Raw genomic sequence first — 19,275 nt, 5'->3', positions numbered from 1 at the left:
TTTTCTTACACGTGCAATGGATTTAAAAATGAAACAACCTACCTATGGGGATGAGAAAATAGTACATTGTGGGCAAACCAGCTGCGCACAGCCTGTGAACACCGTAGATGATGGCAAAGGACATCATACCACTCAGTAGCAGTTCCACGCAAGGTCTTCTTGGTATGGAAACCGGTATGAAACAGGAACCGTGATGCAAGCTGAACACTTAACATTGACAACTCCTCTGCTTCCGGTGTCTGAAAAGGAAGAACATTTCATTATATTGTTCCCTTAAGGGAAATAGGTAGTTACGCACCAATTGTGCATTTATTTCAATATCACCTGAATGGGCACTACTAAATTTCACCTTAAATGGAGTTAAAACTGACTTTCAAGGAGCTAGATTTACGAAGTGTTTCCTAGAGTAATGTTAGTTATGAAAGGGATGGGGCGCGTGAACTCTAAATTGATGACAATTTATTCTTAGTTTTCATCATCTAGATCTGGCAGCATAACCCATCTCATGGTTGTTTGAAATCGAAAATAAAGGATTCCCCAATAACAATATTATGACAATTTCACGTTCAACACGGCGCAATAAAAAAAAGTAGCTTGGGATATAAGAGGGGGTGGGGTGACACAGCCAATATAACAATATCACTTCACGTGCAAAATGTATAATCATGGCAAAAGTTGGTCTATGTGGACCAGAACCAGTGATGGTATCATAGTGAGGCACGAGGGCAGGTGCCCCAGTTTACAGCCAAAGGAGTGCATGAAAGAGTCAGATCTGGCTCCAAGAGAGCTCAGTTGGCAACAGTGACTCCGAGGGAAAAGCTGGGTGGAGACTGTCCTGCATGCCCTTAAGGCAATGTTCAGTTATAAACACAAATGCATACAAGGTGAAGCTTTGTGGAAGGCATATACAGGAAAACCTCGTTAATACGATATTGGTTAATACGCAGTACCCTTTAATCTGAAGTTCTTCCCATTCCCCAGCCGATAAGATAGGATTTATAATGTATTTCAGTACGGATAAATCAAAATACGGATAATTTTTAATACGAAGTTGTTTACAAGACCCTTCCGCAAAACTGGTTTCGCTTAATTCGAAGTAGACACCTGCGTAAGTCAACAAGAGAAGATCGAATGTGGAGAGAGCTTGGACGTTATTTTAACTTGACCTTGACATGTTTCCTTGTCCTAAGAGCTACTGACAACTCAAGGGAAGCAGCCCGAAATGCCCGCTGGACATTGACATTCTTTGTCAATGTGCATGGGAGGTCAAGCTCTTTCCCTGCTGAATGCGCCACCTTGGAAATATTCACCAGTGCTACATGAGAAATGCGAGATAAGATCGCACGAATGTTCCAAAATACAAGATGCGTGGCGCCTGGAAGTGTCACCCATCTGTCTAGCTCCGTGCTCGAGATTCAGCAATTTCCCGTGAGCGAGCAACTTTTGGCCTGGTAGCCGATAACTTCCCATAACCACTTTCATTAAAAGCGTGTTCTTTGTGCCCTGTAGAACTTCATAAAAAAAGGGAAACTGTTACAGATAATCAAAGCCGCATAGGCCAACTAAAGATCGTCAACCTGATTAATGCGTTGTAATCTAGGTTTCCCGCAAAAGTTGACATTGATCTTACATATGTTGCAACTCCAGTTTCCCGCTTCATAAGTTTCCCAACTGTGCGGGTCATAAAATTTGCCAAAACAGTGTTTTCTTGTCTGAGTGACTTCTCCCCTTTATCTATCAGCAAACGGAAAGGGGGGGGGGGGTCCGTTGCTAAATGTTTCGGCCACGATTTTCTTGCTTGTGTGCGCACACGGGCTCCTTTCCTTTGGCGTCTAAAAAAAAGCAACCAGTTCTGAATACCTTCTTTCAGACGAACAAAAACCGCATGATAAGTAAAAGAAAAGTGACCCCCTTCCTTCTCCTACAACAGCTCATTATCCGCCACTGGTGTGCATGGTTTCGGTCTTCGACAATGTTATCTTTAAAATGCCGATGATTTCCCTTCTGCCACCTGCTGCTCTAACTTCCAGTAGGTCTCATTGTGTTTACGCTGCAGCTGGCGCCAGTGTTTATACCTGCCGCAAAATTAGTTTGGTATTGACGCTGGAGAAGCAAGTGGAAAAATAGGATCTACGTCACTGCCTGAGGGTGGGTTGCTGGCATGCGAACCAATCAAAATCTTCCAAGTGTTTCACCCAAGCCCTTGTTACCTAGCAACAGTAAACGTTTATCTCGGTGTTGACGCTTATCGGCGATTCTTCCTGCGATCAGTTTTCATGTTGTTGGGAGAGGACATGTTGTTTGTTTGTTGCTTTGCGTTGCTGTGATATTTTAACCGGTCCGTTTGTTTAGTGTTTATTGAATTTAGATTATTCTTTGTTGTATATAGCGTGTTATTTTTTGTACATAACTTTCTGTGTTCTGCTTGAGTGTGCCGTGAGCTTGTGTGAAGAATATCAAGCACAGGAGGCAATACTCGAGATGAGAATGTACCAAAGAGGCTATGCACTAAAAGCAAAAGGAATTCTTCTCAAAGAACAAACACGGAAAATGGTTTGTTCCGAGCGCAAATAATTTGAGCAAGAGAAAAACAATGGGGGTCCAATCATTTCTGTAAATAAAGTTCTGGACAGGACTGCTGCTGCTGCTGCTGTCGGCGTGTCTAACAACAAAGGGAAATAAAAATATAATGTGGTAGAAATAAATATATAAATAAATCAATGCGAGGCTTCAAAACTGCAAACCCCAGGAAAGAAGAGGAATATCAGTAAACGCCTTTCAGCAAGATGCTATTCGTCGCCATATTTACTCTTATTATAGGAGGATAGATCATCCCATTGTTGGGAAACTGCGCGTTTCGTTGAAAGATTCGGGATATTTTCAAGGTGGGGAAACATCTTTAAGGACAGTCATAAAATCTCTGGGATTCTCATACAAAAAAATTAATGGACGCAAAATAAAGTAAAGTATGGAGGCATATGGGGATTTGGAGGTAGGGCTCCACACATTTTCGACCTCGGCCATATTATGGAGGTGATGCGGTGATGTGGTTCACCAACCGCCTTTACCCCAGGTACTCACTTGGGCTGAGTCGACCCCGGAGCCGCTTGGGATATTTGAAAAAGTTCCACAAACTACCGCGGGTCTCCCGCATGAAAGTCAGTCGCCCCAAGAACTGGACTTTGTGCAATTCAGTTGCGGTATAATTGAAAGATTGGTAGACTTTAACGGCGACTTCGGAAGGAAATGATTATTGAAAGTGTATATATTCAATATTTTCAGAATGGATTGAAAAGGTAACCTGTAAACAATGCTCGTTTCGTTAATTCGTTCATGTTGTAAGGGAAATGGAAATGAAGAGAGAGAACAATAACACATTTCATCATTGTTGTTGCATCCAGTTTTCCTCGAAAAACAATAACACATTTCATCATTGTTGTTCCTTTTCATAACACATGTTCCTCGACACAGCGTCAGACAGCTGCACTGCGTACCGTGCCGTACCGTACCGCATCGCATGATATGGCAACACCGTGACGCGTGTTCCTTCAGCTCTCAATACCAAACTAATTTTGCGGCAGGTTTAGTCTAGCCTCTGGAAAGCTCTCGCTTGCCGATAACTGCAATGACTCATCCAGTGTGCAGGAATAAGCTTCATTGTTTTGAATCTCCCAAAGCCATATAATCCCCGCTTTTTTTCAAAACCATTAGCGTGCTGGTTTAAAAAAAAAAAAAAAAAAAAAAAAAAAAATGCAATGCTCAATGTAGGAATACGAGAGGAAAAGTTTTGGCGGAGCGAGTGTTTGACCTCCAGAATACTCCTGAAACCTACAATAAATTGTCGATTAATCTGAAAATACGCAAGTTTCGTAAAGCTTGTTTTTAGTTCATTTTATGCTGATGAGCTAAGCGGGACTAAATATACAGTTTAAAGTGGGATCCAAACCGCAAACAGATCGCAAGTTGTGTATTTACTTTTTCAGAGTGGATTACAATGCAAGTTGAGGAAGAGTTTGAACTGATTCCTGCAAAGGGGGAGGGCGAATATTAAGTTAACTGAAGCAAAGAATATGTGACTTTTTTTACGATGTGTTTTAGACAGCCGAACCAGAACGAAATTTACAGCCCCGATTTTTTTGTTTTTGTGACTACTGTCAAGATTCTTCCGAGTTTCACTTCTTGCAATAAACGAGATTGTTTTCCTTTCCGTAGGTCTGCATGCAAACGGGTTTCTTATGAACTAAAATTGTAAGAATTTCGTGGAAGAGCAAGGACTTTGCACAATTAAAAGAAAATACCGTTTTATATAAGACTTTTTGCCACAACATGCATCCCGTGCAAACCGGTTGTATAACTAGGCAGGATAAATGGTGTTACCAGTCTCCTTGGAATCTTGGTGTCCACGTTAAGCTCAGTGTTCTCATTTTGTGCAACATTTTTTACACTTTCTTTAAAACGTACAATATTATTATATAGTACATATAAAGCTTATTTTCTGAGCTACCACCAAGTATAAAACATCCTTTGTGGGGGTAATTTATACTCTACTTTATTTACACCTGAAAACAGGTGCCATCTTGAAAAGTTTGGATAACTCGAAGTCGTTTAATACGAAGTTGACATTTTTTGGTCCCTTGAACTTCGTATTAACGAGGTTTTCCTGTATTTGCACCATTTTGTATTTTCATTTTTGTTATTTTATGTTGCTTCTATGACACTTTTGGATGAATGAGAGGATGAATGATGATTAGATGGAACTGATGAAGGTACACTCACAAAGAACACCCACGCCATGGGAACTTTGTTGGAAAGCTTTAATGTAGACAACTTAACATGCTAGGCCACCAAGTCAGTTTTTGCACCATTCTAATTAGGGCTATGCTGATACCACTTTGAACCAATATCCATAGCCATTCTATAATTGTTACAGATCCCCACCAACAACAATACCAATGTCTGAACATTATGACAAACATTGTTTTCAGAATATTAATCGATTGTTTTATTTTACTTTGCTTTTCTGCCACTTCTGGCTGATCATGAGGATGAGTGATATGATGAAATTGATGAAGGAACACCCCAGGCCGGGATTCGAATCCAGGGCCCCTGGCATTGTAGCATGCTGTTCTAAGCACATCGCCATGGAGGCCGTTGCCAAATATTAATACATAAATACTCCCTTGCAATTATACCACATCAATTTACCAGAAATTTGCTTTGAAAATTTCAGTGAATTTCCATCCGTGATAATTGGAATATTAAAAAAACTACCATTTACTTATGGGATTCACTTTTGCCCTACAATGTCGCAGTTTTTTTAAAAAAATATGCATTTTGCATAACTTCCAGGATAATTAAGCTCTGCAAGTGTCGTCTGGTACTTTTGTAGTTCTAGCGAGATACCCAGAAATGTTTGCTTAATTTCCACATTTCATTTCATGACCCACACAATTAAACATGCACACAATGCTGCAAAGAAAAGTGCATTTTTCAGCTACTGAAATTGTTTATGATCGCAAAGAATAAATGATTATGTTTCAAAGCATAAAAGATGCAAAAACTAGTATCATTACAGTGGACTTTAACACCTCCATCAAACCAAGTCACCTTGCCGCACTCACCATACTTACTAGCTTGTCCTGTGAATGCTGTCGACTTAGTGGTGGACTGTTACACGACACCAACTTCCGGATGAATTGGAAGTATTCTGCAGAAAACTGATTCCTGTTGTGCATAAATTTGATGTTCTGCTTCTTTACACTTCTCTCAATAGCTGGTGGCATCTTCATTATTCCTAATTTGGTATCTGCTGTGAAACAGTGGACACATTATAATGATTTCATATGTAGCAATTAGATCAAAATATTCCCAGGCACACTATTCATACATCTTGTGTACCAAATTTAAATTTCCAATTAAAAAACAAACTAGCTACTTGTATGTTGAGCATAAAACAGTGATAATTGTTGCCGTACACACAGAGTGGAAGTTATGAATTAACACAGTAATTGTTACTATACTATATTACAAGTGGTTATATTCTTGCTGCAACATTTTTTCCTTGTTTCTCAGAACTTTTTCATGCATGTTGACTCTAAAATAATGATCTGGTGTAGTGACTAACCTTGTAAGGTTGTAGTGTAAGAATGAAAAATTTCTGGGGAGCATTGGAGCATTAATAAAAACCACTTTAATAGTAACATTTACTGCATAATTAATGTAAGTAATATATCCAACAGAGATTATGCAAACTTTTAAGAACATCGATATAGACTGTAACCCATATTTTACATTCCCAGATTTAACATTATCTTGCTTTTTACATTCAATCCTCACAATCTGAATAAAGCCACATGCCATATAATTTTCCTGCATTTAAGGTTTTTTCATTATGGTTCCAGAAAAAGGTAAAATTAAGGTTCCACTGTAGTTTTAATATTTTACATTGTATGTATATTTGTTAGGGATGGAATCGATTAATCGGTACTCTATCAGTATTGGCCGATATAGGCATATCGGTGTATCGGTTTATTGGTAAAATTACAGATTATTTTACCAATCAGATATATCGATAAATATCTGATAATTTAGTGCAAAATTCTGCCATTCTGTTGTAATTTTTATGGATAATCTCCATACCCTATTTTCTAAAAAAGTAAATGTCTAAATACGCAATTTCTTTTGCACTGCAGTCACCTCGAAACACACATTTATTAAAGAGGTCAATGAACCTTTCAGGTTCTTCAAGGACCATTTCTAATTTTATATCGGATCGGTAGAATATCGGTTATCGGTATCGATAAATTTTATATCGGTACTTTAATGGTATCGGCCAAAATTTGATATCTGCCCATCCCTAATATTTGTTAATTATGAAAAATTATATTTTAGAACATATATGCTGTATATGTGGGGAGCAAGAGGTAGCAAGAGAGAGAGATGGAGAAAGATTTTTATTTCACAACACAGCGTATATTTTTCCCCGTGTCCAATATTTAAGTTAGTAACAAATGCACCGAGAATCTATACATATTGACATGGAAAAGCATAACAAGAAAGGCTTAAAATTTTGTATTTATATGTGGGTTGGGGATTTAATAGTGGCAACTATTTATTTACAAATGATACAATAGAAACTGTGAAACTTCTACAGCTCTTTGATGTAGTCACCATCATTGTGTACAACCGTTGCCAGCGATGTGGAAGTCATAGTATACCTGTAGCAGTGCCTGTTCTGTTGATGGTTCGAATGAAGCGGTCTATTGCCTCAAGAAACTCTGGAACAGTTCAGAAGCAAATGCCCTCCACCTTAGGGATCAAATAAAAGTCACAGGGGCTTAAGTCCAGGAAGTACGGGGGATGTTAGAGCAGCTGCCAGCCCCATTGACCTAACAAATCAGCCACAGGTTGCGCTACATACATGCAAGCTTGTCCTGCAACATGATGGGAGAATTCAGCAGAAAGTGTTGCCTCTTCTTTCGCAATGCAGGTCGCATGTTACGAGTGCTGTTCGGAAAGTTCTAAGAATCGAATAGAAAGAAACACAATATCAGAGTGACTGAGGTTTTATTTTTAAAAGAAATCTCCTCGAACACTTCTGCCAACGACCTTCCAATGCCTTGACACCAGCAGAATATTTTGATTCGTCCAGGTCTGCAAAATAGCCTGTCACAACTGCCTTTTCCTTCTTTGGTGGCAGGAAATCTGATGCTTCCACTGCTTGGACTGCTCTTTTGTCTCAGGCATGTAGTGATGAACCAAAGTTTCGTCCATAGTGACGTAACGCTGCAGAAACTCTTGAGAATTCCTCTGGAAAAGCACCAAACATCCAGTGGAAGTCACTGCACGAACGCGTTTTTGCTCCAGTGTGAGCAGGTATGGCACCCATCTCGCCCAAAGCTTCCTCATGCCCAACTCTTCAGTGAGAATGTGGTGTATTCGGTCCACTGAGATGCACACTCCATGAGCTATCTCCCGCACTTTCAATCTTCGGTCAGCCAGCACCATATCATGGACTTTATAGACTGTTTCTGGTGTGATGGCGGCTGGCGGATGTCCACTGCGGGAGTAATCTTCAACGCTGTCCCGTCCAAGCTTGAACAGCGTTGTCCACTTGCTAACAGTGGCAAATTATGGGGCAGAGTCTACCAACAGTGTGTCCAAATCGGCTTTGATGGCTGTCACATTTAATCCCTTCTTCACCAGAAACTTGATGACCACACGAACTTCCTTTTGTTCCATGTTGTCTCGTCACTTGCACTTTTGCTCCTTCACGTGTGTATGGAAACCAGACTATTGAAAACATGGCGATGAAACTTTCCCTGCACGTTCAGAACAGATGTGGCCTTCTAATGGATATGCTTTTGTTCCGATTGCAATGTCATCTCTGGCCGATTCTTAGAACTTTCCAAACAACCCTCGTATGTTCCAAAAATGAACAGTAATACTGCAAATTGACGGTCTGTCCTTGAGGTACGGTATGTGTTAAGATAACACCATCACAGTGGTACACGATAATCACCATAGCTTTCAAATTAGTGGGGTTCTGGCTACACAACTTTAGACCCTCCAATGATACTCTATTCCTCTCGTCACTGTGCATGTGCCTACAGTTGGAAGGAAGAGTCCATTTACTGGGAGGTAGGTTAGGTATCAAACTAACGAGTGGTATAAGCAAGAAGCACCTACTCTGTTTCATGGCGTATATACACAGCACTGTTGCCACTATTAAATCTACAACCCATGTATTTTGCTAATTTACTCACTTTCTGTCACTTTTGGCTAATGACGGCAATGAGGATGAGTGATAATTAGGTGAAATTGATTAAGGAACATTCATAAGCAAACCTACACCAACACAAGGACCTGAGTCTGTGAACCTTGGTAGCGAGATCAAAAGTGTTCATCCACTAAGCTGGCAAATTACTAAATATAAAAGTATTATTAACAAGTAACAACATGCAGTAGACTTTACTATATCTCCAGATGAACACTAAAATTTTGTCTGTTTATATACATCTACTGTACTTACATAAAGAAAGCTCATTCAAACTTTTGATGACCGAGTTTTCCTCAACATCCAAACGCGTGTAGAACAGCATGTAGGCATTCCACCACCTTTTCTGGCGACGGTAACTCATTCTCTTCAACATATGGTCAAACACCTGCAATAAACAAGCATCATTCGTAATTTAAAATAGGGGCAAGGTGGACGAGAAATGGGGTTTTATAAAGAAATTTATACATAGCAAAATGTACCAAAGTCGTCTGATGATATACATAAGTTGCAAGTTTATCTTGGATCAGTAGAAAACTGGTCGATATCGATACATTATATATCATTCTTGACCGGTAACTTTATAACATCACTTATTACTTGTGATATTTGATTTGATACAATTATTATTTTATTACAAAACATGCCAGAACAAGGTTTCAGCCACGCTTTAAGTTACCATTACTACTACTAATGATACTATATTTTACAGAACTCACCTCTCCCATGTATTCTCCACCGAAGCACTGGGTTTTCATTTCCTCGTCATCATCCATTTTACACTCACTGACTTCGCCATCATCAAACTTGTACCACCTTGACACTCCATCATTTTGCCTGCAAATGGGAACACATGGAATTGAATACAGACACAACATTTTATAAACACACAAAAATGTAACTGTGGCCTCTCCAATTAGATTCTAATCAACTAACCTACTGACATTCCTAAACCTCAAGGTTTATTGCTACAGAATCTGTGTCTTCCATTTCTCCCTATCATGGCAACAATCCACCCTTACCAATTTTCATAACATTCTCTTTATATTGTTGACTTATTAATTTTGTTTATTTTACTTAGGGATGGGACCAATTAATTGGTACTCTATCGATACTGGCCGATATAGGCATATTGGTGTATCAGTAATATTACCGATCTGATATATCAATAAATATCTGATAATTTAGTGCAAAATTCTGCCAATTTGTTGTAATTTTTATGCCCTACTTTCTAAAAAAGTAAATGTCTAAATATTAGGGAAGGGACCGATTAATCGGTACTCTATCGGTATCGACCGATATAGGCATATCGGTGTATCGGTAAAATTACCGATTATTTTACCCATCCGATATATTGATAAATATCTTATAATTTAGTGCAAAATTCTGCCATTTTGTTGTAATTTTTATGGATAATCTCCATGCCCTTCTTTCTAAAAAAGTAAATGTGTAAATATTCAACTTATTTTGCACTGCAGTCACCTTGAAACACACATTTATTAAGGAGATCAATGATCATTTCAGGTTCTTCAAGGACCATTTCTAATTTTATATTGGATCGGTAGAATATCGGTATCGGTAAATTTTATATCGGTACTTTATCGGTATTGGCCAAAATTTCATATCAGCCCATCCTTAATTTTACTTTGCTTTTCTGGCACCTTTGGCTAATTGCAAAGATGAGAATGAGTGACGATATGATGAAATTAATGAACGGACACTCATAAAAAACACCCATGACCAGGCGGGATTCGAATCTGGGTCCCCTGACATCCAAGCACAATGTGCTAACCACTTCACTATGGACATTAGCTATAAATGATTCATTCAATTTCAAAACACTATTTTCCAAACTATTGCACATACAGATATGAATGATGCATGAAAATACCTGTAAGCTCACCAAGTTTGCATTGTGACACACACTAGTTGGCAGCACGAGTGCAACACCTGTACAAAATGCGACAAACAGAGAAAAGAGTTTGTGTGTGTTGGAATATGCGAGATGTACATCTGTTATTGCAGTGTAGAAAAGAACCACCATGTAAACAGAGCATTTTGCGCTTGGATGTGTGTCGTGTGGCCAGAGGGGTACACCTAGAACATTTGAAGAATGTGAGGAAAATTTGGTGAGTTTACAGTCATTGCCGTGTATCATTCATATCTGTATGTGCAATACTTTGGAAAATACGGTGTTTTGTAATCGAATGAATCGTTTATCGTAGCCCTATATTGTTATTCTTATCAGCTCCTTACCATCAAGTTTCACAACAAGAACCTTGTAAACTGTTTCCCCTCCCATGTATGCTTCATGATCCGCACATCGAAGTCTTCCTTGTTTAATTATTCCACTAATATCAGAGGACGATATAGATTATGCAGGTCAATACTTTGTAAACTCTTTAGCCAGTTACATCCTATTTGCATATTTTTAATGTATATTTTCCATAAACATGGGATTCTACATTGAAACATACCACAAATACAAGCATCTTGTACCCAAAGATAAAAATATTCACCTGAACTTTCATTTCTAAGGTAAAATATAATTTGATACAATAATTCAATTTTTAAAAACTGCATCACTAAAGTTATTATAAAAATCCAGATTTTAAGATCTGTATTTTCTTTCATAATTAGCAACTGTGGTTATGCGGACATTTAAGAAATTACGTCACTAAAGTGTATGCAGTCAGGAAGAACCTGCCACTGTTGGAGACCTAGTGAAAACACACCGAAATCCTTACAACTTACACCCTGAAAAACAACCTTGCATCAAGTATTATCTCTTCATTTTACCTGGCTTATATGCCAAAAGTGAATATACTTTGTCTTTCAAATGAAACGTTCCGATGAGAAAAATTCATAATTAATGTTATTTCTATCCCACAGGTAAAACAACTACAGTTGTTGAAAGAGGATTGTTCAATTTTCTTTAACAAGGTTATTTTGTTATGTTTCAATATGACGTCAGCAGGACAATGCAACAATGGCAGACTGCAAGTTGTCTGTTGAACAGAAAAAGAATGTCATCAGCTGGTTGGTTTATTGAGTTCTCGTCAGCAATCACAATCCAAAGGAAGTTCAGACACGGAACTTGTGCACGGGCAGCACATTCAAAATCAATTAGGCAATATGTGAAGCAGTTTAACAAGACAGGTGATGTGTGAAATTCACTAAACATCACCTGCAAAACAGAACACAGGCTCGTGCTGCAGAAGTGTGTCAAGCTGTCGACAACAGCTGACAAAAGAAATCTTCATGGAGATTTTCAGACTGGTATGTCGGTGACAAGATTTGCATATGTCTCCCTATAAAATCCAGCTGAATCAGGCATTGAAAAACACTGCAAAACAAAAATGCTAGCTCTTCGTAAACGAATTTTCCAACTTGATTGAACAAGAACCAGATATGCTGGACAAGCTTTGGTGCAGTGATGAAGGTTATTTTCACTTGACACTTTTCAAAGCAAGAAGTCCTTAAACAAGCACCAAGGACACCAACCAAACTGAGATTGAAGACTGAGCAATGTGCTGCAATCGTCAACTGTGAAACTCCAAATCAAATTTTTGACAACATGCAATTCAAAACCAGGAAAATATTTTGAACTATGCTGTTTCAACAACTGTAGTTGTTTTGCCTGTGGGATGAAAATAAAATTAATTATAAATTCTTGTTACAGGTAGTTTCACATGAAAAGACCCTATACATTATAAGAATGTTTAGGGTGTGTATCAATGATTTCATAAGAACGACACTAAAGTTATGGTAAATATCATACCTGTGTAATATATAGGAATAATAATGGCCACCACTTGCTTGCCCGCTATGTACAACAATTCCTGACAGCTGATATTTCGTGCAAATGTCTTTCGAAATTTCATCAAAATCACAGTCGATAACCTCACCTTCCAACTTGGCAAGACCAGATACTGCAATGAAAAGGAAAAAATTACAAATCTGAAAACAAACAATACCTGATCTAATGATCATATAAATTAAATCATTTCATACAAAATAAAAACTAGGCAGTATATAGTGTATATTTAGTCCCAATTAGCCCATCAGCATAACACGAACTGGAATCATTATCTACCCTTACCTTAATCAACAATGTATTGTTGGATTTAGGAGTCTGAACAACTCTTCTGCGAATTGTTTCTCCTTAAAAATATTTATTTTTCATGTGTCTCAGCTCACTGAACACTGCTAACACATAAATAAATGATTGTGAAGAAAAGCAACAGTTATAATATCATGAACTTAGTGTGTATTTCCTTCTTGCAATGCTCAGAGCAGAGTATTCATGATATTTACTGTTGTGTTAGCCACAAATAAAGAGTTGTGGTTTTGTTTATCAGAAGAACAGAAAGAATCACAGAAATTAATTTTATGTCATCGGCACAGTTGGGAAACAGGAGTTATGTCAAATTACATCCTATTACAGTGGAACCTCCATTTTATGTTTTTCAGGGAACCAAGCTGAAAAAACTTAAAATGCGGGAAAATATACAACTGAGGAAAATTACTCAACATTTTGCTATGTTTGGACCATCAAGGTTGAATGCATAATGCGGAAAAATGTAAAATCAAGGAACATAAAATTGGGGATCCACTGTATTTAACATGCCCTTTTGCCAAGAGCTGGATATAATTTACCATATTAAGCGGAAAAACATAAAATAAGGTTCCACTGTACTAGGTTGGGAAAAATTATGTCGTCCTACTGAAAAGTCGTCATGTATCCTCCAAAGTGAATCAACAAAACAAAATATGATGCAAAACAAAAAAATACCAACTTCACTGACAGTTAAAAAAAACATTTTCTATTCCTGAGGAATGTAAGGTAAGATAAAAGTGCCTCATGAACATTGCACCATGCCATGAAGGCACGCATGGGGTGGATGTGGAGATAGGGACCCAGAAATCCTCATCTCAGCCAATTGTTTAAGTGATGTGATCAGCACCATGCTCCAACCTTCTTTAACCACCAGGCACCCATTTACTGAGGCTGGGTGAACCTTTCGACATTAGATCACCCAACATGGAAATTGAACCTGAGTCTCCCACGTTTGAGACATCCTATCAAATAGACCAGCATGCTCTCCGGATTTTACATTTCCCCCCCTTTATAAAGTTCTACGTCAACAGATGTCTGCGAGACCACACTCCGGTGGCGAGATGGACCCCTAAACCCACAGGAATTACGAGACCCAAATCTAAACACCAACCTTCCCAAAACCTAATCCAACTTGAACTTTCCTCACATAAATGGTTTCTCGCACCCTCGTTAGCCTGAGGAGCGCGGACTGGAGGGTTACAGTCTTTAGGAAGCTCAATAAGTAAACATCTAATTAATTAAAAGAAAATTTCCCTTGAAGCAATAAAATATTTATTTTACACTGACTTACTCAAACTAGAAAATTTGTGGACCAAATATTTTTAGAACACCCTGTTCATCTCAACACTTAATAGAAAGGAGCGAGAAACCTTCCTCCCACTATGAAATGTTTAAGATTTAAGATTTAAACAGAGAAAATTCCCAAAACTAGTTAAATTACCAATTTTGCCCCATTGCCCCTTTAAGGTTATGCAAATGGTGAGACATTCCTGATTATATTTACAAATCACTATTAATTCCCAGAATGCACATGAGAATCACCCTGCTGCAAGAGAGTTCACAAATTAGTACACAGGTAACAATAACGAAAACACCCTGGTGATAAATAGGTTGAAATATGTAAATTATGTACGCAGGTGTGTACAAACAATTATAGTTTATTATAAACCCAAAATAAGTGAAATCTCTCCTGGAGAATGAAAATCAAATTTTACACAAAGCAAGAGATTATATGTGTTGGTACATTGATATGTTCTCAAGTTATTGCACTTTAGTGTATGATGTGCTAATAATTGTCACCTGACATTTTTTATCCCAAAAGTTATTCTACTCGGACTCAAATAAGATATATGACATGAAATTTATGCAAACGCAATTACTCTTTCTATCGAAAATTTATGACTTGCCAGTGCACCGCATCAACTTTAAATTACATTACCACTAAACAGTCCTGTATTGTAGTGTACCAATGCTTAAACTTATGAATTTGTTCTAATACAACATGTGCAGCACCTGCAAAGCTATTTACAAATTACAAGTAATAAACTGATTTGCACTACAGGCTAAAATGAACAACTTGGTTAGGTTTCCAATCTACAATAGCAAGAAATCCAGACATCAATTTTATATGCATGAATCAGGTTGTGAAATTCAGTGTGCTGAGGACACCATACCTCCTGACACCATCTGATATACATATACAACTTTCACCTCAAAATTTTTAATTATTTCTTCTTAAAAAGTAACTTGGATTTATCTTGTTCCTTATACGAGGGTCACTATTTATATTTTGAGCCTAACAATGAAAAAACAGGAATTTGGCATTGAAAACTGCTTTATTGTTTTTCGAAGTATTCTCCTTTATGGTCAATACACTTTTGCATTCGTTCGAACAATTTGTCAAAGCAGTTTTTCCAATCTTCTTGAGACACCTCCATAATATGGTTTTTGAACGCATCAACGGCATCTTTCGCCGATGAAAATCGTTGTCCACGCAATTTATTCTTGACATTCGGGAACAAGAAGAAGTCATTGGGTGCCAAATCAGGACTGTACGGCAGATGACCCATCAATTCGATTTTTTGACTGTTCATAAAGTCGGTTGTTAGACGAGATGTGTGACAGCTGGCATTGTCTTGATGAAGAATGATCCGACGGCGTTTGTTTGTTTTCCGTATTTGACCGAAGACCTCTGGCAAACAAATTGTTGTGTACCATTCAGAGTTGACGGTTCTACGTTCCTCTAAAGGCAGTTGCCACATGATCAGTTTTCCCGAAAAAACAGGCGACCATTTGTTTCGATGTGCTTCGAGCGCGAACAACTTTTGTTGGATTGGGTTCATCTTGAAACACCCATACAGTCGACTGCTGTTTACGTTCCGGCTCATATGCATATATCCATGATTCCTCACCTGTTACAATCTTATATACGTCTTTTCAAGCACCACAATTGTATTTATTGAGCATTTGTTTGCACCAATTGACGCGAGCCTTTTGTTGAGTTTTTGTCAAATTGAGTGGGATCCAACGAGAACATATCTATCTCACAGCTAAATGATCACGTAATATTTTATATATGCTGGTGGAACTAATGCCCATGGTTGCCTCAATCTCACAGTATGTCACATGACGATCTTGCAGTATTAGGTTTTGCACAGCATCAATGTTTTCTTGAACAACAACTGATTTTGGACGACCTTCGCGAATCTCGTCGGTGAGCGAATGGCGGCCACGATTAAATTCGTTATACCAGCGTTTCACAGTGGCAAAGGATGGGGCTTCATCGCCAAATGTGGAAGTAAGTTGATCGATCCACTCTTGTCTTGATAATCCACGTCGAAAATCGTAAAAAATCATCGCACGAAAATGTTCACAAGTTAATTCCATTTTATTGTTGTCGCGCAATCTCCAAGGCAACATAAACAACACAAATGAAGCTATTGACAAAACATTTGAAGTACGTTATGGTCAATAATGCCAGACGATTCCGTGCAAACGTCAAATCGTGCCTAACTTCAATCAGTGTTGCCAAGGCTCAAAATATAAATAGTGGCCCTCGTACTTGATTACTCACACTTTTATAATGCTCGAAAGTCAACAACTAGATTTTATCACGAAAAATCCTTATTTTTTGAAGATGGCGTAGTCACTCATTTGTTCTTATGCATGCTTTATTTGCATTGTTTTGTATATCGGCTTCAGCCAAAATGCACCAAAGTTCACGAGAAAATCTGAACTATGCTACTATAGTCAGATTGTAACTTACTGCGACATTTCCAAGATCGTTTTAGATGACCTTCCAAATGTGGATCCAAGTGTCGGCGTGAAAATAGGGGAATACTTGCTTCCCTTGAAAGTTGGTTAGCATGGTGGCCGGTATCCTTGGCCCACCTTTATATCACAGGAACTTGGCAACTGGGACCTACTTCAAGGAAACACCGCTGCCGATACCTTCCCGTGATGGTACTCCGTCTGGTAGAAACACTTTCGTTCACCAGACGATGCTAAAAATCTACAAAACCTCTCAAAAACTAGAGGCTACATTTCGCCTACAACATCAGGCAACCATTGTTCTCTGTGCAATCTTTCCCTCTCAATTTGCTGCAGCAACAGCTGTTCCGGCTACGCGCGACACCTTGTGATGAACTCTTGAAACACTACGACCCTTAAGTACATAGCCCGTGCACTGAGGACATCTGTTGAAAATCGGCCAAACGAAATGGACTTACAATTTGTGAATAACTTGCGACAACAAAAAAAATAGCATAATCAACACGATTATTTTTATCCTTATAATTTTGTTTTCTTTACAATTGACATTATGGCGAAATAATCCAGGTTCCACTGCATTTGCATACCTGCTACTTTTTGGTTAATCATGACCACAAGGATGACTAGATGAAACTGATGAAGGTTCATTAACCCCAACCCAGAAACTTCAAAAGTTAGGCACTTAATAGGCAGTCACCAAGCCAAATGCTTGAAACACACACAATGACCAAATGTATATACAGGGTTAGCCTAAAAGAAATAGACAGTTTAAATGCTTTATAAATTGAAATTTGTTTATTACATCAGAAAGCATTTAGTACTGTTGTATAGAGATAGTCTTCAAGTTTACAACCTCTGCCTTTTTTTTTTCGTCAACATCACTTGAGCACCCTTGATCTAAGTATATCAGTATGGCCACTAGCCAGGTGAAGAAGGCTTTCCGAGTGATTGAATTTGCAAAAACAAATTCTGTAGTCCAGAGAGACTTTTAGGGAGAACTGGACAATCACATTGGTATCTGTCACGTTACAAAATGGTCACACATACACTTGTAACTTACCAATGAAAACTACAGGACGTACTCTTCAAACCATGGAAGTATTTCAGCTCTATTATTAAAACTCTTCTTTCTGTAAAACTTTGAAAGTGTCCATTTCTTTTAGGCTAACCCTGTATATGGGTCATTCCATTTGAAAGTGACCCTGAATCTCAATTTTTAAAATTAAATGCAATGCTGTATCTTTATCCTGTCTTGAGAGTGAAAAATCTATAATGGTAATTTTCATACAAATTCAAGTATTATACACAATTAAGTTACAAGGTATTTTACATACAGTTAGTTTATTTTAACCTTTTGATTTACGTTTGTTTTGTTTTGTGTCCCACACGTGAAGCAAAAAAATATTAATTCCTCCTTTAACTGTTCATTTCCCCTTCAACCCCACTAGGATATTAAAAGGTCAGTTACATTCTCTCTTTGTCTTAACTGATTTATTTTTCATCATTTGACAATTCACAGAAATTAAAATAAATTTCTTATTGTTAGAGGAACGCATATTTAGTTTTTCACGAAAACACGAAATGTGAAATAATACATTCTAATGTTAATTTTTCATGTTTCTGAAAGGTGTGAAGTGAATTTTCCTACCCTGTTTTGTCACAAAATGATGCGAAATGAATTGCAAAATGCGAAATAGACTCTTAAACATGAAATTTAGTGTTTGTATACAGACGCGACACTTTCTGAAGCCTGAAGTATCCTGTGAGTTATGCAATTCACAGAAAATTGATTAATTCTGACATAAATATTTGAGAAGCAAAAATGGACCCCTTTATACAAAATAAACTTAATATACTGGTAATGATTTAATGTGCTATTAGAAGGGATATGTTTATTTTGTGTAATAGTGCAGTTTTTAAATCAAATTTGGGATTATATTCACATTTTCTAAAACAAAAATGTCATTTTATATGATGTTTTTTCACCACTACAACAGCGAAATTTCATTTTATTTACCACTTTTGATTCCGAAATTGACTCAGTTTTTGTGCCGAAATTTAGCTTTTTTTATTTACCAAAAATATGTGCCTCTAGTGATTGTGTAAAGAGGTAGTGTTTCATCTGTCCCACCTGCGACTCAAAATTGTTCACTTATAACTATAAATCTGGAAGGTATTTTAAGGATAGTTACATTTAATCAACAATGTTAGGTTTCATAATTCACTGCACGGAAAGTAAGAAAAACGTTGCTTCATTGTCACTAGAATAGTTACTTTAATATAAAAAATGTAGTCTGCTGTGTTACCTGTGACAATGGAATGCCCACATATATATAAAAATTATTTTACTATAAATTACACAAAATTATTATAAATTGTAGAAGAACTAACCTGTATAAGGATCCATATCTAAATCACGTGGAAACTCAAAGTAATCATTGAATTTAATGGCACAAACTCTTTCAAAGTCATACTCAAACCGTTTCAACTGAATGGCTAATATTGGTGGTAATTTCTTTACACATAGCCTTTTCACTGTGACAACCTGAAAAAAATAGTTTATTACACATACAGGTACACAAGATAGATTTGTAACAAATATATACAC

At 37.6% G+C, this 19,275-nt stretch overlaps 1 protein-coding gene across 9 annotated transcripts in view; it reads right to left on the bottom strand.

Annotated features, from left to right (window-relative positions):
- faf (ubiquitin carboxyl-terminal hydrolase-like faf) overlaps positions 1 to 19,275 on the bottom strand; it is a 193,390-nt gene that overhangs the window by 33,900 nt on the left and 140,215 nt on the right. For 4 of the 9 annotated variants that reach the window (XM_083129933.1, XM_083129939.1, XM_083129935.1 and 1 more), the window contains exons 33-38: positions 19,059 to 19,212; positions 12,558 to 12,708; positions 9,496 to 9,613; positions 9,032 to 9,164; positions 5,622 to 5,809; positions 43 to 239 (exon numbers count right to left, since the gene is read on the bottom strand). In XM_083129933.1, coding sequence (XP_082986059.1) covers positions 43 to 239; positions 5,622 to 5,809; positions 9,032 to 9,164; positions 9,496 to 9,613; positions 12,558 to 12,708; positions 19,059 to 19,212 — 941 coding nt within the window. The remainder of the gene's footprint in view (positions 1 to 42; positions 240 to 5,621; positions 5,810 to 9,031; positions 9,165 to 9,495; positions 9,614 to 12,557; positions 12,709 to 19,058; positions 19,213 to 19,275) is intronic. The other 5 variants (XM_083129937.1, XM_083129940.1, XM_083129938.1 and 2 more) reach the window with 3 other exon arrangements.

The sequence above is a fragment of the Lepisma saccharinum genome, chromosome 10 (assembly GCF_977018435.1).
Source record: "Lepisma saccharinum chromosome 10, izLepSacc3.1, whole genome shotgun sequence".
NCBI lineage: Eukaryota > Metazoa > Arthropoda > Insecta > Zygentoma > Lepismatidae > Lepisma > Lepisma saccharinum.
Note: the sequence above shows the minus strand (reverse complement) of the source record. Positions and strands in the feature narration are given on the sequence as shown.